Source organism: Entelurus aequoreus, linkage group LG01, assembly GCF_033978785.1.
Source record: "Entelurus aequoreus isolate RoL-2023_Sb linkage group LG01, RoL_Eaeq_v1.1, whole genome shotgun sequence".
Lineage (NCBI taxonomy): Eukaryota > Metazoa > Chordata > Actinopteri > Syngnathiformes > Syngnathidae > Entelurus > Entelurus aequoreus.
This window is the reverse complement of record NC_084731.1, coordinates 9,975,287-9,994,919: the sequence shown is the minus strand read 5'-3', so window position 1 is coordinate 9,994,919 and position 19,633 is coordinate 9,975,287. Positions and strand designations below refer to the sequence as shown.

At 37.1% G+C, this 19,633-nt stretch overlaps 1 protein-coding gene across 2 annotated transcripts in view; it reads left to right on the top strand.

Moving 5' to 3' along the window:
* The window catches only part of LOC133648070 (activin receptor type-2A-like), a 112,113-nt gene that overhangs the window by 43,715 nt on the left and 48,765 nt on the right, over nt 1–19,633 (top strand). For both annotated transcript variants that reach the window (XM_062043850.1, XM_062043853.1), the window contains exons 2-4: nt 5,028–5,235; nt 10,823–10,956; nt 13,857–14,011. In XM_062043850.1, coding sequence (XP_061899834.1) covers nt 5,028–5,235; nt 10,823–10,956; nt 13,857–14,011 — 497 coding nt within the window. The remainder of the gene's footprint in view (nt 1–5,027; nt 5,236–10,822; nt 10,957–13,856; nt 14,012–19,633) is intronic.

Here is a 19,633-nt window from a genome sequence, read left to right as displayed (position 1 = left end):
TACGCAGTACATATAATATAGGACATGTATTTGCCAAATAAAACATAATTACATCCATTATTTATGCATGTCTTTGAGAGGTGGATAGATATGGGGTCCCTCGGTGAACGGTTGATGTTACGGTAGTCTGTATGTCGGGGTGTAACGGTACACAAACATAAATAAATAAGATTTATTATTAATTTGCCCAGGCCTATACCAGGCCTGGGCAAATTAAGGCCCGTTAAGCTTTTCAATCTGGCCCGCCGGACATTCCAAAATAATTTTTTTAGAACTTTAAGATGTAAAGTGTAGCTGCCATTATGATGTGCAGTGATGTTTTCTAATGACCGTAACTATACAAAGTATTTAAATGCTTGGAATCTGCGCTTTTCCATGATATACTAGTTACTATGGTTTGATTGATTGATTGAGAAGTTTATTGACATCTTAAAGAATTGAATCCATGTAATGCTTTAAAAGGGCAAATGGATGGCACAATAAGCCAAAAGGCTTGTTTCCAATGTGGTCCATGGTCATCTAAGTCACAGCAGCTCAGACGAGGCACCAAGCAGTGTGGGTGGGGAGCGTTTCCACAGAGTGTTTCAAGAGCAACCAGCCTGAAATGCGGGTGTCAGGGACAGACGCGGAAGGAGATTTTTACAACAAAGTTCTAAAGCTGATATATATCAGATACTGTATATCAGATTGTAGGTGGAGGTTTTTTACCCTATGCGTTCATATTTCGCTGTGTTTGTTGCATTTTTGTTGTGTTTCTCTTGATTGTAAATAATGACGATCGAGAGGGTGTGTGACATTCATATGTTGTCAATATTCAGTGTTTTATCATTCATAGCTAATATTCAGGCATGTGATTTTTCCGTCTAAAGTCGGTATTCCGTCTTTTTTAATCTCGGGGGGGAAAAAAAATTATCTTCCGTTTTTCCGTTTTTTTTTCCGACCCTAAATCAAGATTCGAGACGTAGTTTATATTACGCCGTAGTTGATTGGTCGATATGTTCCTTGTGACCAATCAGGACATCTGTTATGAATGATGACGTTAATAACGTCATCATACCGCCATTTTCCATATGTAAACGATGTCGGTTCTCGAGAGAAAGGACGCTTTACGAGTAAAAGAAATTGATAAACATGTCAAAAATAAGTTTCGATGGGACTGGATGGAAAGGGAAATCACTGATACTGTTGGGAAGAAGAAAGTTACGACTTTGTTCGGTGATTTTATTCGGAAAATCGATCGTCCCGGAAAGGTTTTGTGCACGTGGTGTCATGATAATATTGACTATGGATCACGAGGTTTCAAGGCTTTGGAAGTACATGCGAAACGCCAAAAACATATGAAACAACTTGAAGCAAGGAAAACAAACTTTTCACTAGCTGGTACTTTTGGATGTCAACCGAAAGTGACATGGAGAGGAAAGATCCACCCACAACCCACTTTAGTTGCAGACAGGGTTGTTAATAATGAGGTAAGCTAAAAAATATTTGCTTGCGAAATACGCATGTTTGTTTTAAATATTAACCAATTATTGCTTTGCGAAATATAAATGGGTTTTTCTAAAAATAAAAAGCCACGTATATTATGAAATTACAGAAATTCAAAGAGTCGCATTATTGAATCCAGTTAACAATTTATTTGAAATAAATTTGCATATAATACTATTTTGTAATATTAAGTTCTTATGTAGTCTCTTGAAACTATTGTCAGTGGTGTAACAATCTTGGAGGTAAATATTTTCACACTTGTTTCATGCAATATGTCAGTGTCCTCACGTTATTATTATTTCCTATTTTCAAACATGAGTAAACAATACTAAACATGTTTAATTATTTTCATAAATTCATATCCTATTTTGGCGAAAAGAATGAAATGTTTACATTTGGTATTTTGTTATATTTATCCAAAAATCCACAAAAGAAGCTACAAAAGCAGAGACCAAAAGGAAAATGCAGGCTGCTCAGAAATGTGCAAGGAAAGCTCATGTTAGGGCTCTCCGAGAAAGCTAATGTGTGAAGTGAACTGAAGTAATGTGGTAATACTGTAAATAAACTGTAGATAATAACACTGATCAATGTGACACCTGTGGATGTGAAATGAACACAAGATGTAAATATTAGTGACTAAATACTGTTGGGACTGAACCATATACAGTGATTCATTATTATAATTGGGTTATGTATGTTCTATTAATGATGTTTTCATGTCTTTAAACACTAAAATATTTTCTTCAAATGGTGCTGTCTTTGTTAATTTTAGCATGTTAAATTGCCTTCGTCACCCAGACCCCCGGAAATGTTTTCAGTCTTTTTCATGGTGGTCAAATCACATGCCTGAATATTGTAAATCCCACATTCTTTATTTTCATGTACATTCTGGGTGTCTCATTCAGTAAAAGCCTACTCAGTGGCCATTTAACTTGGAAATGTGCACTTTTTTGTTCTAGTCATATGCACTTCATGATCACGCTGATCATTGACACTTCCCTGTGAATCACTGTACCGAGAACCAAAAGAAAAACCATACTGATGTTTTGTTTTGTGTCAACAAATGGAAATGCTCATAGACGAGGTGATTTATAAAGTAGATTTTCTTTGGTTGTATCAGCGGTGTTTTTAAAAATGCAGCGAGTCACTGCTGCTGTGTTATGGTCTCACACAGAGACAAAGGTTACGTCTAGTCTGAGGCAGAGGAAACAGAAATAAATAAAGGCGCTTTCATCCCGTTGGAATTTGGTAGACATTTTCGATTAAGTTTGTGATTTTGCACAATCCTGCTTTTGAAGTAGTTTCCGTCTGCTTATTTGGTGTTGTTTGTGTTCACATTTGCGCAAACAAACCACGGGAGCAGAGCAAACGCACAGGAGTTATACAAAATTGTGTTTTCTTAAAGGCCATTGTAGCTCTTCAAAACAAATACCGTATTTTTCGGATTATAAATCGCTCCGGAGTATAAATCGCACCGGCCGAAAATGCATAATAAAGAAGGAAAAAAAAACATATAAGTCGCACTAGAGCAGGTGTGGGCAATTAATTTTTACCGGGGGGCCGCATGAGCAACCTGAGCACTGCTGGAGGGCCACACCGACAATATTTCAATTAAATGTTGCTCAAATAATTTTTGATATACCGTAAGATAAATAATAATAATTTAATTTAACCTACAGTGTTTCCCATAAACTGCCAAGATACCTGTGGCGGTGGGGGCGTGGCTATGGGTGTGGTCACCATGACGTCATCGAGTAATTTGCATAATTTACTACAATGATATGATTTTCTCTAAAAAGGCTCAAAAAATGTATACTTACTAATTAATAATAACAGTTTTGTTTTAAACGTCCATCCATCCATCCGTCCATTTTACAATATAATTACAACACTTTATGTACATATTTATATACAGATTTGAACAAGTTATTCACTGAAATATATTTATTAATTGTGGTTCTTACAAAAAATATATCTTATAAAATATAAAAGCTAAAATGTCTCATAAAGCTCTGCCCCTTTAATTAGTGCATACTAAATAATTTAACTTTAGCCTACTACTACAACCATATTATTTACCAGCAACATAAAGTGAAACAGAGGCAGAGGTGTCCTGCCACAGTCAGTAACAAATAAACAGAAAACAGTAGTGGTCAAATACAAAAAAGGCAACAAGAGAAGTATCCTACACTTCTCTTTTGTAAAGTAAATCTGAACAGCCTATATGGGCATCTACATCAACTATATGATTTGCCTGAGAAGCTGGACAGGACAAAAAAAAAAAAAAATTTTTTTTTTTTTAAATTTAAAAAAAAAAAAAAATCTATTTGTGGCGGACGTAATTCTTTCGTGGCGGGCCGCCACAAATAAATGAATGTGTGGGAAACACTGACCTAACTTAACTTTATACAAAAGCACATTGCTTTTGATGGTTTTATTTTTAACACTGTCTTACACAACACTTCCTGATGTATTTGGGGCGGTATGGCGTAGTGGGTAGAGCAGCCGTGCCAGAAACCTGAGGGTTGCCGGTTCGCTCCCCGCCTCTTACCATCCAAATCGCTGCCGTTGTGTCCTTGGGCAGGACACCCTTGCCGCTCACACCGGTGAATGAATGAGTTGTAAAAATGAACGATGGGTTCTCACTTCTCTGTGAAGTACTTTGAGTGTCTAGAAAAGCGCTATATAAATCTAATCCATTATTATTATATTATTATTATTACAAAAATGTCAATTTCTGTCACTTTATCCTACATCCTCTTTAAAAGTCCAACATAGTCAGGTGCGGCTTATAGTCCGGAAATTACGGTAACCAACTGAGAACGTGCCTGGTATGTTAACGTAACATATTATGGTAAGAGTCATTCAAATAACTATAACATATAGAACATGCTATACGTTTACCAAACAATCTGTCACTCCTAATCGCTAAATCCCATGAAATCTTATATGTCTAGTCTCTTACGTGAATGAGATAAATAATATTATTTGATATTTTACGCTAATGTGTTAATCATTTCACACATAAGTCGCTCCTGAGTATAAGTCGCACCCCCGGCCAAACTATGAAAAAAAACTGCGACTTATAGCCCGAAAAATACGGTATACTGCCATCTGGTGGTGTCAGAAGAGTATAACATACAATGGAATTTGAAAAAAAAAAATTGTAAAAATAAAAATTAGCATGTCACTACACATGAAGTACACGTTTGTTACTTATGGACTAAGTACATCATATAAAAAGATGATTTTTAGTTTTTATTCTAATTAGGGTCCAATAAGCCCAAATAGCAAAGAAAAGAAAAAATGCATGTAAACAAACAGCTTGGGCCTTAAGAGGTTAATTGAGAAATATCCTTTTAGCATTTCTTTGTCCCGTATTTATTTTTTAATAATAGATCAATCAGATGACCATCTCAACTCAACCACAGTGGCATGTCGGTGGCCAATTGGAATACGTTTTTTTTTTGCCATACAGAAAATATCTTCAGAAAAGTGTCTTTTTTGTTAGTGAGAATGTTTGTGATCTTTCTCCCCGCCAGGTGCAATCCTGGGCCGCTCGGATACACAGAAGTGCAGCTACTACAACTCCAGCTGGGAGAAGGAGCGCACTAATCGCAGTGGTATTGAGCCATGTTATGGCGATAAGGACAAGAGGCGGCACTGCTTCGCCACATGGAAGAATTCTTCTGGCACTGTGGAGGTAGTCAAGCAAGGTTGTTGGTTGGACGACATCAACTGCTATGACAGGTATGCTTAGGAAAAATGTGTGTGTGTATGCAGTGTTTCCCACACATTCATTTATTTGTGGCGGCCCGCCACGAAAGAATTACGTCCGCCACAAATAAAATAAAAAAAATATATATATATATATATATATTTTTTTTTTTGTCCTGTCCAGCTTCTCAGGCAAATCATATAGTTGATGTAGATGCCCATATCGGCTGTTCAGATTTACTTTACAAAAGAGAAGTGTAGGATACTTCTCTTGTTGCCTTATTTGTATTTGACCACTACTGTTTTCTGTTTATTTGTTACTGACTGTGGCAGGACACCTCTGCCTCTGTTTCACTTTATGTTGCTGGTAAATAATATGGTTGTAGTAGTAGGCTAAAGTTAAATTATTTAGTATGCACTAATTAAAGGGGCAGAGCTTTAAGAGACATTTTAGTTGGGATGTCCGATAATGGCTTTTTGCCGATATCCGATATGCCGATATTGTCCAACTCTTTAATTACCGATACCGATATCAACCGATATATACAGTCGTGGAATTAACACATTATTATGCTTAATTTGGACAACCAGGTATGGTGAAGATAAAGTACTTTTAAAAAAAATGAATCAAATAAAATAAGATAAATAAATTAAAAACATTTTATTGAATAAAAAAGAAAGTAAAACAATATAAAAACAGTTACATAGAAACTAGTAATTAATGAAAATTTGTAAAATTAACTGTTAAAGGTTAGTATTATTAGTGGACCAGCAGCACGCACAATCATGTGTGCTTATGGACTGTATCCCTTGCAGACTGTATTGATATATATTGATATATAATGTAGGAACCCGAATATTAATAACAGAAAGAAACAACCCTTTTGTGTGAATGAGTGTGAATGAGTGTAAATGGGGGAGGGAGATTTTTTGGGTTGGTGCACTAATTGTAAGTGTATCTTGTGTTTTTTATGTGGATTTAATAAAAAAAACCAAAAAAAAAACCGATACTGATAATAAAAAAAACGATACCGATAATTTCCGATATTACATTTTAACGCATTTATCGGCCGATAATATTGGCAGACCGATATTATCGGACATCTCTACATATTAGCTTTTATATTTTATAAGATATATTTTTTGTAAGAACCACAATTAATAAATATATTTCAGTGAATAACTTATTGTTCAAATCTGTATATAAATATGTACATAAAGTGTTGTAATTATATTGTAAAATGGATGGATGGACGTTTAAAACAAAACTGTTATCATTAATTAGTAAGTATACATTTTTTGAGCCTCTTTAGAGAAAATCATATCAGTGTAGTAAATTATGCAAATTACTCGATGATGTCATGGTGACCATGCCCATAGCCACGCCCCCACCGCCACAGGTATCTTGGCAGTTTATGGGCAACACTGGTATGTATTTGTGGTGTGCATCTCTCCAACATGAGGACAATTCAATACGTATCTAGATGCATGGAGGACAATACGATTCAGAAATGATACATTTTAGAATGTAACAATTCCATCGTTATTTTTTTTTAGCAATTTGCCTTTCCTTTTTTTTTTTTTAAATGGACAACATTTTAATAGTCATTTTAATTTTTGTAACAGCTGAATGAGCAGCACATTTACAGTGGAAATGTATATTTACGGATTAATTTGTCATCTCTGTTGTTGGTAAGCAGATGCCTAAAAATACTTCAACTGTGTGTAGCAATCAATAGATAGATTAGAGCTAATTAATAAGTTAACGCTTTATTATCCGACTAATCGTTAAGATAATCGTTGACTAATCGACTGTCAAAATAATCGTTAGTTGCAGCCCTACTTGACATAATTTTTCTTATCATTTTTTGTTGACAACGGGGCCAAATCGTTGCAGTTTTATAGTCACTCCATCACCTTTACTTTCAGTTTTCTTCATTTGGCAGTGTTGTCTTGGACGTGTGTTTACAGTTGTTACCATGTTCGAATGCTGCCCCGTGCTCCGCCTCAGTGCTTTGTCCCAGAACATGTTGGCATTGATGTTTCCCTAACTCGATGTCCAGGGGCATTAAAAAATATTCATACTATTGTAGAACTGGGCCGATAGTAGTAAGCCAGTCAATCAAACGGTAAATGAAAATGAACTTAATACCTTTGCTGGCAGCACTCATGCAGCTCACAGACACACTCACCACGCCCTATATATATTTGTAATTAGCACTGACTGCTCTGAGGTTATCTTCTGGAAATGGAGAATAAACAAATTGCTCGTTGCTCCAGTATGGTTTGTTCCTTCAGTGTGATATCACTTGCGGCTTCCTTCAGTCGAAACTCTAGCACAGCCTCCTCCCGCCTCCCTGGAGAGTCCAGAAAGAGACGAAGGCGGCTGCCACTTCCTCTGGCTTTTATCTAATGAAGTAGTGTTAGAAAAAAAGAGTAAGAGTGATTGAAACTGTGTCGATTATGTTATTATTGTTTCAACTTGTACAACAGAAAGGGAATGGCAAGTGTGTGTGGACATGTATACGTGTATAATAATAATAATCCTCCTCTCGAGAAGTGTTGTCAGCCATGCGTATTGTGCTATATGCTCACAACTTTGCAAACTACCAATTTTCTCAATGTCAGGAACTTCAGGTGTGAAGTAGCGTCGGTACAATAAAAAAAAAAGTAAAACACACGCATGCACACACGGAAACAAAGAAAGGAAGCTCAAATGTTCAGAATTAATTGAGTGTATTAAGTTCGTAAGGCTGCACGATTTTGACCACAAATAGAATCCTCTCTGAAAACTCGATTTTCGATTTTGCTGGGTGTTGTTGACGTCATTATGTTGTTTATAAAGAAGTAGGTGAATAAAAAGGCTAAAGAAACTATGTATTTAAGGGAAATATTTGTGTCTTTAATAATTATTTGCTTTAACAGTTCTCATTAGTTTATGCCTTTTTGCTATAGTTTTACATTTTTGATAGGTTTCTTGTTTATTTTATTTCTATGTGCTACACAGGTCCATAAAAAAGCTGTGTTCCAAAAATAACAAATAACAAAATATGACAAATGTGCTATGTAAATTTATTAATGTGGTCTAATAATATTTATATAATAATTACTGCATAACCCAAATTAACTTCCATACTTAAAGAATAATAACAGACCAAATTAAATGTTACACAGACCACGTAACTTCCTGGCAGTAAACCTGCCAAAAATTCTCCATCCCAGGTTGTTTTTTTTTTACAATTTAACACGTTGCACTATTTTGTTACGCTTTATCAAGCCAACCTAGTCACATCTGTTGTGTCCTTGAGCAAGACACATCACCCTTGCTCCTGATGGGTCGTAGTTAGCAGTGTGTGAATGGGTGAATGTGGAAATAATGTCCAAGCGCTTTGAGTACCTTGAAGTTAGGAAAGTGCTGTGCAAGTATAACCCGTTTACCATTTCTTACATATTCCTTATTTTTGCACCATTATTTAAAAAAAGTTATTTATTTAGTGTTTATTTTAGAAGTTTGTTTACATCAGTTGAGTGTTCCCATGGTTGTGTTGACATTTCCTTTCCTTTCTGCCTTGATAGCTGAGGGGATTATAATCAGAGAAAAGTTACATTTCAAATACAAATGTCAAAATGTAATATATTTTTCACCTGGTCCATATTTTCCATAGGTCATAAAAAATCATAATTATAGATATCGACCAATATAAACAAACTTACATTGTGATACAGTTTTCAGCTATAACACCCAGCCCTAATATTTACACATAACTTTGCTATTCTGAGATATTTGAATCCAAAAATGTACACTAGTCTGTATTGCAGGTGTACTACACTGAAAAATAATTCATACATTAATTAGAGTTAAAAATGGTCCAAAAAAGTTTTTTATTCTTCTTTTGGGAATTGTATTTTAGCTGCGGCATGAGCTAGGACTTTATAAGGTATGCTCTCTGCTAGGGAGGATGTTTGTCAAGAAATTATCGATTTCGATGCCATTATCGAATCCTCTTATCGACCGATTCCTTATCGAATCCAGATAGGTTGTTGTATATGGAAAAAAAAACACAATACTTGGTTTAACAAAAACTCACTTTTGGCAGCCTTCACCTATATTTTTTTCAGAAAAAAATCAAATAAAATAAATAAATATTGACTGTTAGTGCCCCTTTAATTGGGCCACCAAAGAAAAATACATGCATTCATTTGTATTATTTATTAGACAGACCTGCAAACTCTGGAGTGGTGTAGGCTACAAGATACCGTTAACGTTATCAGACACATACAAAAAGGCTAACGTTAACGTTACCGTTAGCCACTGACTATGCTTAGGTAACGTTAGTCTAGCTAACATTACTGCAGTCCTGGTTGACATAAGAGGTAACGTTATTTTAGCCTAAAGGCTACAAGTGAGCAGATATGGAAATTACCTGGCAACAGTTAACGTTAGTTACTCACCGGCACTATCACTGGGACTGCAGGTTGAAGCAGAGGAAGAGGGGCGTGCTTCGTCATCTCTGTCGCTGCTTCTCCACGACACGTTTCTCTAACCTTCAGGTTAGGTACGGCCTGAACATGTTTCAACATGTTTGTTGTACCGCTCCCCTTACAGGAAAGTGAAGCCTGGCAACAATTGCAGATAGCCGTTTCCTCGTTGTATTTCTTAGTAAAGTGAAGCCATGCCTTGGAGCGTTTTTTCCGGTTCATTGTTGTTACTGCTTCTGTATCTGCCGCCGAATGACTGAGCTACGTCCTTTCCTGTGACGTGCCACAGGACATTTCCTGTGACACGGGATTCCTTCCCAGCGATTCGAATAAAGAACCAAATATTTTTCTTTACTATAGTGGCTTCGATAACGGGAACCGTTTCTCAAAAAAGGGATTCGAATCCATGGAATCGGTTCTTTTCTTATCGAACAATCGGGATAACCGGTTTTCGAACATCGTCCCTACTCTCTGCTGATATCAGGGCATTCAATCGATCGCAACTCAACTGTTTGGTTTTGTCTTACAAGACTTTTCGCCTCTCTTCCGAGTAGGCTTCATCAGTTCATGCTCATAGACTTAGATCGGTCAGATATAGTCTAACGGCTGGTGCCAAAACGACAAATATTCATACTCCAAAACCAGGAGGGTGTGCCTGGGCAAGGATGGTTTCGCCCTATCTTAGTGAGAAAAACAACTAAGACTAGATCTGACCAATCCAAGTTTAGACATAGACTTCCTTTTTATTGTCATTTAATTTTGAACTCAACAATTCATCAATTTATGAGCATAAATTGATGAATCCTACTTGGATGAGAGGCGAAATGACTTCGAAGACAAACCAAACAGTCCAGTTGAATTACAATGACCTGGATGAATGAGAACATTCATAGACATCTCTCTGCTGATAGCTTCCAAGCTGTGAAATCTGCCATGACTCCATTTTTACAACATCAAATTACAAATAATATATCAAATTACAGATAAAATCTTGAAAACCGTCCAACTGCTGTGTTTGGGTAAGGGTTAGGGATGCCATCTCCATTCCTAATGGACACAGTCAACCACTGTGTTACAACTTGATTGTACTATTATGGATAAAACGCTTCTTTAATACTTTAATTCCTGCTCTCTCTTGCAGCAACGAGTGCGTGGAAAAGAAGGAGAATCCTGATGTATTCTTCTGCTGCTGTGAAGGCAACATGTGCAACGAGCGGTTCCTGTATGCACCTGATACGCCCCCACAGAGTGACACACACCAGTCAACCGCCTACAGTATGTACTATGTACTGTCAAACAGACAAACACACACACACACGGCGTGGCAAGTCCAAAATGCTCATGTACAGTACAGGCCAAAAGTTTGGACACACCTTCTCCTCATTCTTTATTTTCATGACTATTTACATTGTAGATTGTCACACATGTGGAGTTATGTACTGAACAAAAAAAGGTGAAATAACTGAAAACATGTTTTATATTCTAGTTTCTTCAAAATAGCCACCCTTTGCTCTGATTACTGCTTTGCACACTCTCGTTGTGCAAGACTGTTGGAAAACCATTTCAGGTGACTACCTTTTGAAGCTCTCATCAGCATGGACAGGAAATGGAGATGCTTAGCGCAGGTCCGCCATTGCAGTCTTGACGCGGGGATGTGTGTGCACGGAGGAAACACTTGTTGGAATTGGGCCCGTTATTAGGATTTGATCGGCAATAAAAGCTTAAAAGAGCGTCTGACTTTGTGTCCTCTGACGCACAGTCACTCTTTTTAGCTTTTATTGGCATTCAAATGCTAAGAACGACGCACAAAGTTTGACACTCGTTTTAGCTTTTATTGCTATATGGGACATTCATCCTCCGCTGTTGCCATTTCTAATATAAAGTAGTGTAAAGTTCTTACTTATATCTGTCAGTAAACTCACCATTAAAACACTAAAACATACCGGTGTAGTGAGTTTACATTATTCACCCAAGAAATTTAGTTATTAGAGAGTTCCGGTCGGGCGGTTTTTCACAGGACACATATCTGGTGTGGTTGTTTCCGGATGAGGAGATGCTGCTCCGTTATTGATTGAAGTAAAGTCTGAATGTCATTAAAACAGTTAGCGCAGGGGTCGGCAACCCGCGGCTCCGGAGCCGCATGCGGCTCCTTGACCACTCTGATACGGCTCAGCTACATACATGCCGACCCCCCCGATTTTCCCAGGAGATTTATGGATCTCAGTGTCCCTCATAGATTACTCCCAGGGAAAAAATAATCCTATTTACACTCTAATTACTAAATAAAGGGCGTGCCCTAATTGCACTGCAGTAATTGTCCTCTATAGCATTTACATACAGCGTGCCAGTCCAGCCACATGTTGCATGTTGTTATTACTTGCACACACAGGAGACAGCAAAGCATACTTTGTCATCAGCCACACAGCTTACACTGACGGTAGCCGTATCAAACAACTTTAACATTGTTACGTTACAAATATGCGCCACACTGTGAACCCACACCAAAAAAGAATGAAAAACACATTTCTGGAGAACATCCCACCGTAACACAACATAAACACAACACAACCATTACCCAGAATCCCATGCAGCCCTAACTCTTCCGGTCTACATTATACACCCCCGCTACCACCAAATCCCCCCACACATCAACCCCCCCCCCCCCCCCCCCTCTCCGTGCGTTGGTTGAGCGGAAGAGTTAGGGCTGCATGGGATTCTGGGTATTGGTACCGTCAGTGTAAGATGTGTGGCTGCTGAGTTAGTACGCCTTGCTGTCACTTACGTGAGCAAGCTGAAATTGCATTCTACGTGTGGCCGAGCAGGTACACTGTTAGGGCAGACTGTAGAGGGCGCCAAATGCAGTGTCATCACGCTCTGATATTCGGGAGTCTCCCGGGAAAAATGAGAGGGTTGGCAAGTATGACGCTATCAAGCGCCATTCATTCAAAACTCGCGGGCTGCACTAACATCAAATTTCCACATTACAGTGCGTGCCGGTGCGTGTGTCGGAGACCCCTGGTTAACATAGCACAAAGCGTTTAAGCTTTGTATGCGGTGTTTTTCATTTTAAATTTTAAAAATTTTTTTGTGGCTCCCATTACTTTCTTTAGTTTGTGAAACTTGCCAAAATGGCTCTTTGAGTGGTAAATGTTGCCGACCCCTGAGTTAGCGCCATCTTTTGACGCTTCTTCCACTCCCGTCCTTGCACGCTACACCGCTACAACAAAGATGACGGGGACAAGACGCTGTCGAAGATGAGCCACGTAAGTAAGAACGCCCACAAAACGGCGCATCCTCAAGCAACTGTCAGAAAGCGGCTTGAAAATTATCTGTAAAACATCATCTATGCAACATTTTGACCAAAGAACCACCATTACATGTTATGTAGACCACAAGGAAGTCTTTTACATTTAGAAAAAAATCATAATAATATGACTCTTTTAATGCGCCTAATATATGAAGAAAAAGACCATTCATCGGCAGTGCGCCTTATAATCCGGTGCGCTCTATGGTTCGAAAAATATGGTATAACCATATTTATAATAAACACACTTTTGTTTGTTTTTATATAACGGGAGGCTTTGGGCCACAACTCTTCTTTTTTTAATGTAAAATTGCCTCTTGGCAGCTTGTACTGCGATTAGAATTGTCTGCTAAAATATGTTTAAGCACAGTGGTCTTAAATACTGAAATACACTAAATAGTGACATTTAAATTACATAACTTTAGTTTTTTTTAGTTTTGTTTTTTTTAACTTCTATCATATTGTCACATAAGTACTGTATTGAGACTCATGGACATTCAAAAGTATCAGTATCCACTCCTGAAATGTTGGTATCATGACAACCGTAGCTTGGAACGAATTAAGGTGCGATCTGCGTGTCACACCCTGCAAAAGGTGGGCAGGCAGGGCCAGCAGGCACCGCCCTGAAGCTCCTGCAGAGGTCAGACACAGTTCACAGCGCTGTTATTTTAGGCTGGAGGATTATGTGATGTCACAAGATGGATTTGCTCGTCCTGCTGTGTGGATGTAAGTTCATGCATTTATATGAACCCTTAGTGCAGTAGCAAGCTGCGTTTGCAAGGTTACGGCCTCACTCGTGATACATCTGTGGCACAATTGTACAGACGCTTTTGTCAATAAAAGCTTCGTGTTGTCTTCTTTTTCTTCACAGCTACATCCAACCCATTTCCCCAGAAGCCTCAGCTCTTCAGCACGCTGCTTTACTCCCTGGTTCCTGTCATCGGGCTGGCTGCTGTCGTCCTTTTCTCCTTCTGGATGTGGAGGCACCACAAGTTGGCCTATCCGGCAGCCCTTGTTCCTACACATGTAAGGAGACAACAAGACCCATGCACACACTTAATGCTCCGTAATCCTCAGCTCGCATTATTGTCATCTCTGATCCTCAGCGCCATTTCATTATCAATAGCGCCTCCTATGACTGTACTCTATGTCCTCTTGCCTAAATGTTGCTGCTCATGCAGGTGCATTCTATAGCAATTAATGCATTCAAGTAATTGATTTCTCTTTTAGTGACAAGTAAACACTCTTTAGGTTTATGTAGCAAACCTGCAACTACACAGACTTACAATAATCTATTTCAGCAGCTGAGTCGACCAGCATGAGTATTCAGCAGTGAAAACCAGTAACTAGTCCCAGTTACTAGTTACTTTATTTCAAAAGGAACTCAGTTACTTACACCAAAAAGTCATGTGTTACTGTGAAAAGTAACTATTTAGTTACTTGCCGTATTTTTCGGAGTATAAGTCGCACCGGCCGAAAATGCATAATAAAGAAGGAAAAAAACATATATAAGTCGCACTGGAGTATAAGTCGCATATTTGGGGGAAATTTATTTGATAAAAGCCAACACCAAGAATAGACATTTGAAAGGCAATTTAAAATAAATAAAGAATAGTGAACAACAGGCTGAATAAGTGTACGTTATATGAGGCATAAATAACCAACTGAGAACGTGCCTGGTATGTTAACGTAACATATTACAGTGTTTCCCATAAACTGCCAAGATACCTGTGGCGGTGGGGGCGTGGCTATGGGCGTGGTCACCAGGACATCATCGAGTAATTTGCATAATTTACTACAATGATTAGATTTTCTCTAAAAAGGCTCAAAAAATGTATACTTACTAATTAATAATAACAGTTTTGTTTTAACCGTCCATCCATCCATCCATTTTACAATATAATTACAACACTTTATGTACATATTTATATACAGATTTGAATAATAAGTTATTCACTGAAATATGTTTATTAATTGTGGTTCTTACAAAAAATATATCTTATAAAATATAAAAGCTAAAATGTCTCATAAAGCTCTGCCCCTTTAATTAGTGCATACTAAATAATTTAACTTTAGCCTACTACTACAACCATATTATTTACCAGCAACATAAAGTGAAACAGAGGCAGAGGTGTCCTGCCACAGTCAGTAACAAATAAACAGAAAACAGTAGTGGTGGTAGATAGACACAGAGCTTCATCAAACATCTGATCCACTGAACAAAGAGCTCCAAAAATCTTGAACTTTAGACTGCCATCAGTTTTACTCCCTACACTTAACCATGTGTTTCCTACTGCCTGCAGACTTTGCACCCTTTGTTATATACACATGTTGTGTTTCTAATATAAATACATTTAATAAAGTCAAATACAAATAAGGCAACAAGAGAAGTATCCCACACTTCTCTTTTGTAAAGTAAATCTGAACAGCCGATATGGGCATCTACATCAACTATATGATTTGCCTGAGAAGCTGGAGAGGCCAAAAAAAAAAATTTTTTTTTTTTTTTTAATTTTCAATTTTTTTAATTTTTTTTTAATTTGTGGCTGGCGTAATTCTTTCGTGGCGGGCCGCCACAAATAAATGAATGTGTGGGAAACACTGGACTTATATGTTTTTTTCCTTCTTTATTATGCATTTTCGGCCGGTGCGATTTATACTCCAAAGCGACTTATACTCCGAAAAATACGGTAATTGCTTTTTAGTTTGTTCAAAGTGGTATTCGAGAAGGCTTTTTCTGTCTTTTTTTTTTAGAATACATTACACATATCAGACTGGCCAGCGGATAACTTTAATTGCATTGTCGTAATTGCATATCTATTGGCGTCCTGTGAGCTTAAAGTTCCAATTATTGCCAGAGCAGAGTTTTGGCCCACATCTGTATTTGCTCACCGTTCATAACCCCTTTCACAAACATCTCTATCTGTAAATCCTGTCTTGCTTGCCAACACGTTCCATAGCTGCTCTGTTGAAAGTTTCCATGTAGAGTAATAGAGCCTCACAGGCCATCGCATCGTGTTCGCTGAATCGTCCGCCCGTGTTTTTGAAATGGTTTTATTCAGTTTGGAAGGTGGTTTAACACGACTCGTTGGGGCAGAGCTTGGTCCTCGACGAGAGAAGAAAGCCCATGTAGCCCCTCTATCGTATAGAAGAGGAGTCAGGGGCCTCTGCATTATTGATGATGCTTTATATAGGCAAACAAAACTAAACACAGAGATTGCTCGCAGCGCTGCCTTGGAGAGTGGAGGTGGGTGGATGGCGAGTGCGGGGGAGGCAGCGAAAAGAGACATGACATTCTCTCTCAACTCGGTGCTTGAATCTGTATGGGGCTGTAGCTATAACACTATAACGGTGTGGAAAATACACCACTAAGACACTTATGAAACATCTTACCAGGAAAACGGTTGAATGAATAATAATCACAGCGAGACGGAACGGGATCTCAAGCAAACAGTGGATCAGATTATAGCTGTAAGTGTTGCCATAACATTCTGTGTTTTCATCCTGGTGTGTTTGCACATGCAATGTACACTCAGTATACTAGGAAATTAAAACAAGGTCCTATTTATAAAATACTGTTGTAGCGCCGGTGCAAAATTATTGTCCAAAAACAGAAGTACCATTGTAGTGATATAATATAGAACAGGCCTGGGCAATTATTTTGACTCGGGGGGCCAAATTTAGAGAAATATAGCACATAGATTGTTTACACAATGACTAATAGCACATAGATTGTTTACACAATGACTAATAGCACATAGATTGTTTACACAATGACTAATAGCACATACATTGTTTACACAATGACTAATAGCACATACATTGTTTACACAATGACTAGTAGCACATACATTGTTTACACAATGACTAGTAGCACATACATTGTTTACACAATGACTAGTAGCACATAGATTTTTTACACAATGACTAATAGCACATACATTGTTTACACAATGACTAATAGCACATAGATTGTTTACACAATGACTAATAGCACATAGATTGTTTACACAATGACTAATAGCACATAGATTTTTTTACACAATGACTAATAGCACATACATTGTTTACACAATGACTAATAACACATAGATTGTTTACACAATGACTAATAGCACATAGATTGTTTACACAATGACTAATAGCACATACATTGTTTACACAATGACTAATAGCACATACATTGTTTACACAATGACTAATAGCACATACATTGTTTACACAATGACTAACAGCACATAGATTGTTTATACAATGACTAATAGCACATATATTGTTTACACAATGACTAATAGCACATATATTGTTTACACAATGACTAATAGCACATACATTGTTTACATAATGACTAGTAGCACATAGATTGTTTACACAATGACTAATAGCACATATATTGTTTACACAATGACTAATAGCACATATATTGTTTACACAATGACTAATAGCACATACATTGTTTACATAATGACTAGTAGCACATAGATTGTTTACACAATGACTAATAGCACATAGATTGTTTACACAATGACTAATAGCACATAGATTGTTTACACAATGACTAATAGCACATACATTGTTTACACAATGACTAATAGCACATAGATTGTTTACACAATGACTAAAAGCACATAGATTGTTTACACAATGACTAATAGCACATAGATTGTTTACACAATGACTAATAGCACATACATTGTTTACACAATGACTAATGGCACATAGATTGTTTACACAATGACTAATAGCACATACATTGTTTACACAATGACTAATAGCACATACATTGTTTACACAATGACTAATAGCACATACATTGTTTACACAATGACTAATAGCACATACATTGTTTACACAATGACTAATAGCACATACATTGTTTACACAATGACTAATAGCACATAGATTGTTTACACAATGACTAATAGCACATAGATTGTTCACACAATGACTAATAGCACATACATTGTTTACACAATGACTAATAGCACATAGATTGTTTACACAAAACTATTTTTAGGAAAACTAATACAAAACCTCACAATAAAATCTGATTATGACAGACCGTCTTAAAAACGGAATGGAATTTAATTTTTTCCTATGAACGATAAAATCCTGAATATTGAGAAGATATGACCGTCACACCCCCTCTCAATCCACATATTTTAAAATCAAGCCAAATGCAACAAAAATGCAACAAACACAGCGAAATATGAACGTGAAGGGTAAAAAAAAAAAAACATCTACAATCTGATATATGTGATACATCACTAAGCTTTAGAACTTTGTTGTAAAAATCTCCTTCCGCGTCTGTCCCTGACACCCACATTTCAGGCTCTGGAAACACTCTGTGGAAACGCTCCCCGCCCACACTGCTTGGTGCCTCGTCTGAGCTGCTGTGACGTAGATTACCATAGTAACTAGAAGGGTCGTACGGTATACGGGTATTAGTATAGTACCGCGATACTAATGAATCATATTCCAGTGTTTCCCATAAACTGCCAAGATACCTGTGGCGGTGGAGGCGTGGCTATGGGCGTGGTCACCATGACATTATCGAGTAATTTGCATAATTTACTACAATGATATGATTTTCTCTAAAAATGCTCAAAAAATGTATACTTACTAATTAATAACAGTTTTGTTTTAAACGTGCATCCATCCATCCATCCATCCATTTTACAATATAATTACAACACTTTATGTACATATTTATATACTGATTTGAACAATAAGTTATTCACTGAAATATATTTATTAATTGTGGTTCTTACCAAAAATATATCTTATAAAATATAAAAGCTAAAATGTCTCTTAAAGCTCTGCCCCTTTAATTAGTGCATACTAAATAATTTAACTTTAGCCTACTACTACAACCATATTATTTACCAGCAACATAAAGTGAAACAGAGGCAGAGGTGTCCTGCCACAGTCAGTAACAAATAAACAGAAAACAGTAGTGGTCAAATACATATAAGGCAACAAGAGAAGTATCCTACACTTCTCTTTTGTAAAGTAAATCTGAACAGCCTATATGGGCATCTACATCAACTATATGATTTGCCTGAGAAGCTGGACAGGACAAAAAAAAAAAAAAAACGTTTTTTTTTTTTGTTTTGTTTTTATTTGTGGCGGACGTAATTCTTTCGTGGCGGGCCGCCACAAATAAATGAATGTGTGGGAAACACTGTATTCGGTACCATACCGCCGCTGAAAAGTACCGGTCCGCCACACCCTAAGATTTTTTGTTAAAATAAAGCCAATAATGCAATTTTTTCTGGTCTCCTTTATTTAGAAAAGTATCGAAATAATATTAATACCAGGACAACACTAGTCTAGGGCTGCAACTAACGATTAATTTGATAATCGATCAATCTGTCGATTGTTACTTCGATTAATAATCGGATAAAAGAGACAAACTACATTTCTATCCTTTCCAGTATTTTATTGGGGAAAAAACAGCATACTGGCACCATACTTATTTTGATTATTGTTTCTCAGCTGTTTGTACATGTTGCAGTTCATAAATAAAGGTTTATCAAAAATAATAATAATTAAAAAAAATTAAAATAATTGCCTCCGCGCATGCGCATAGCATAGATCCAACGAATCGATGACTAAATTAATCGCCAACTATTTTTATAATCGATT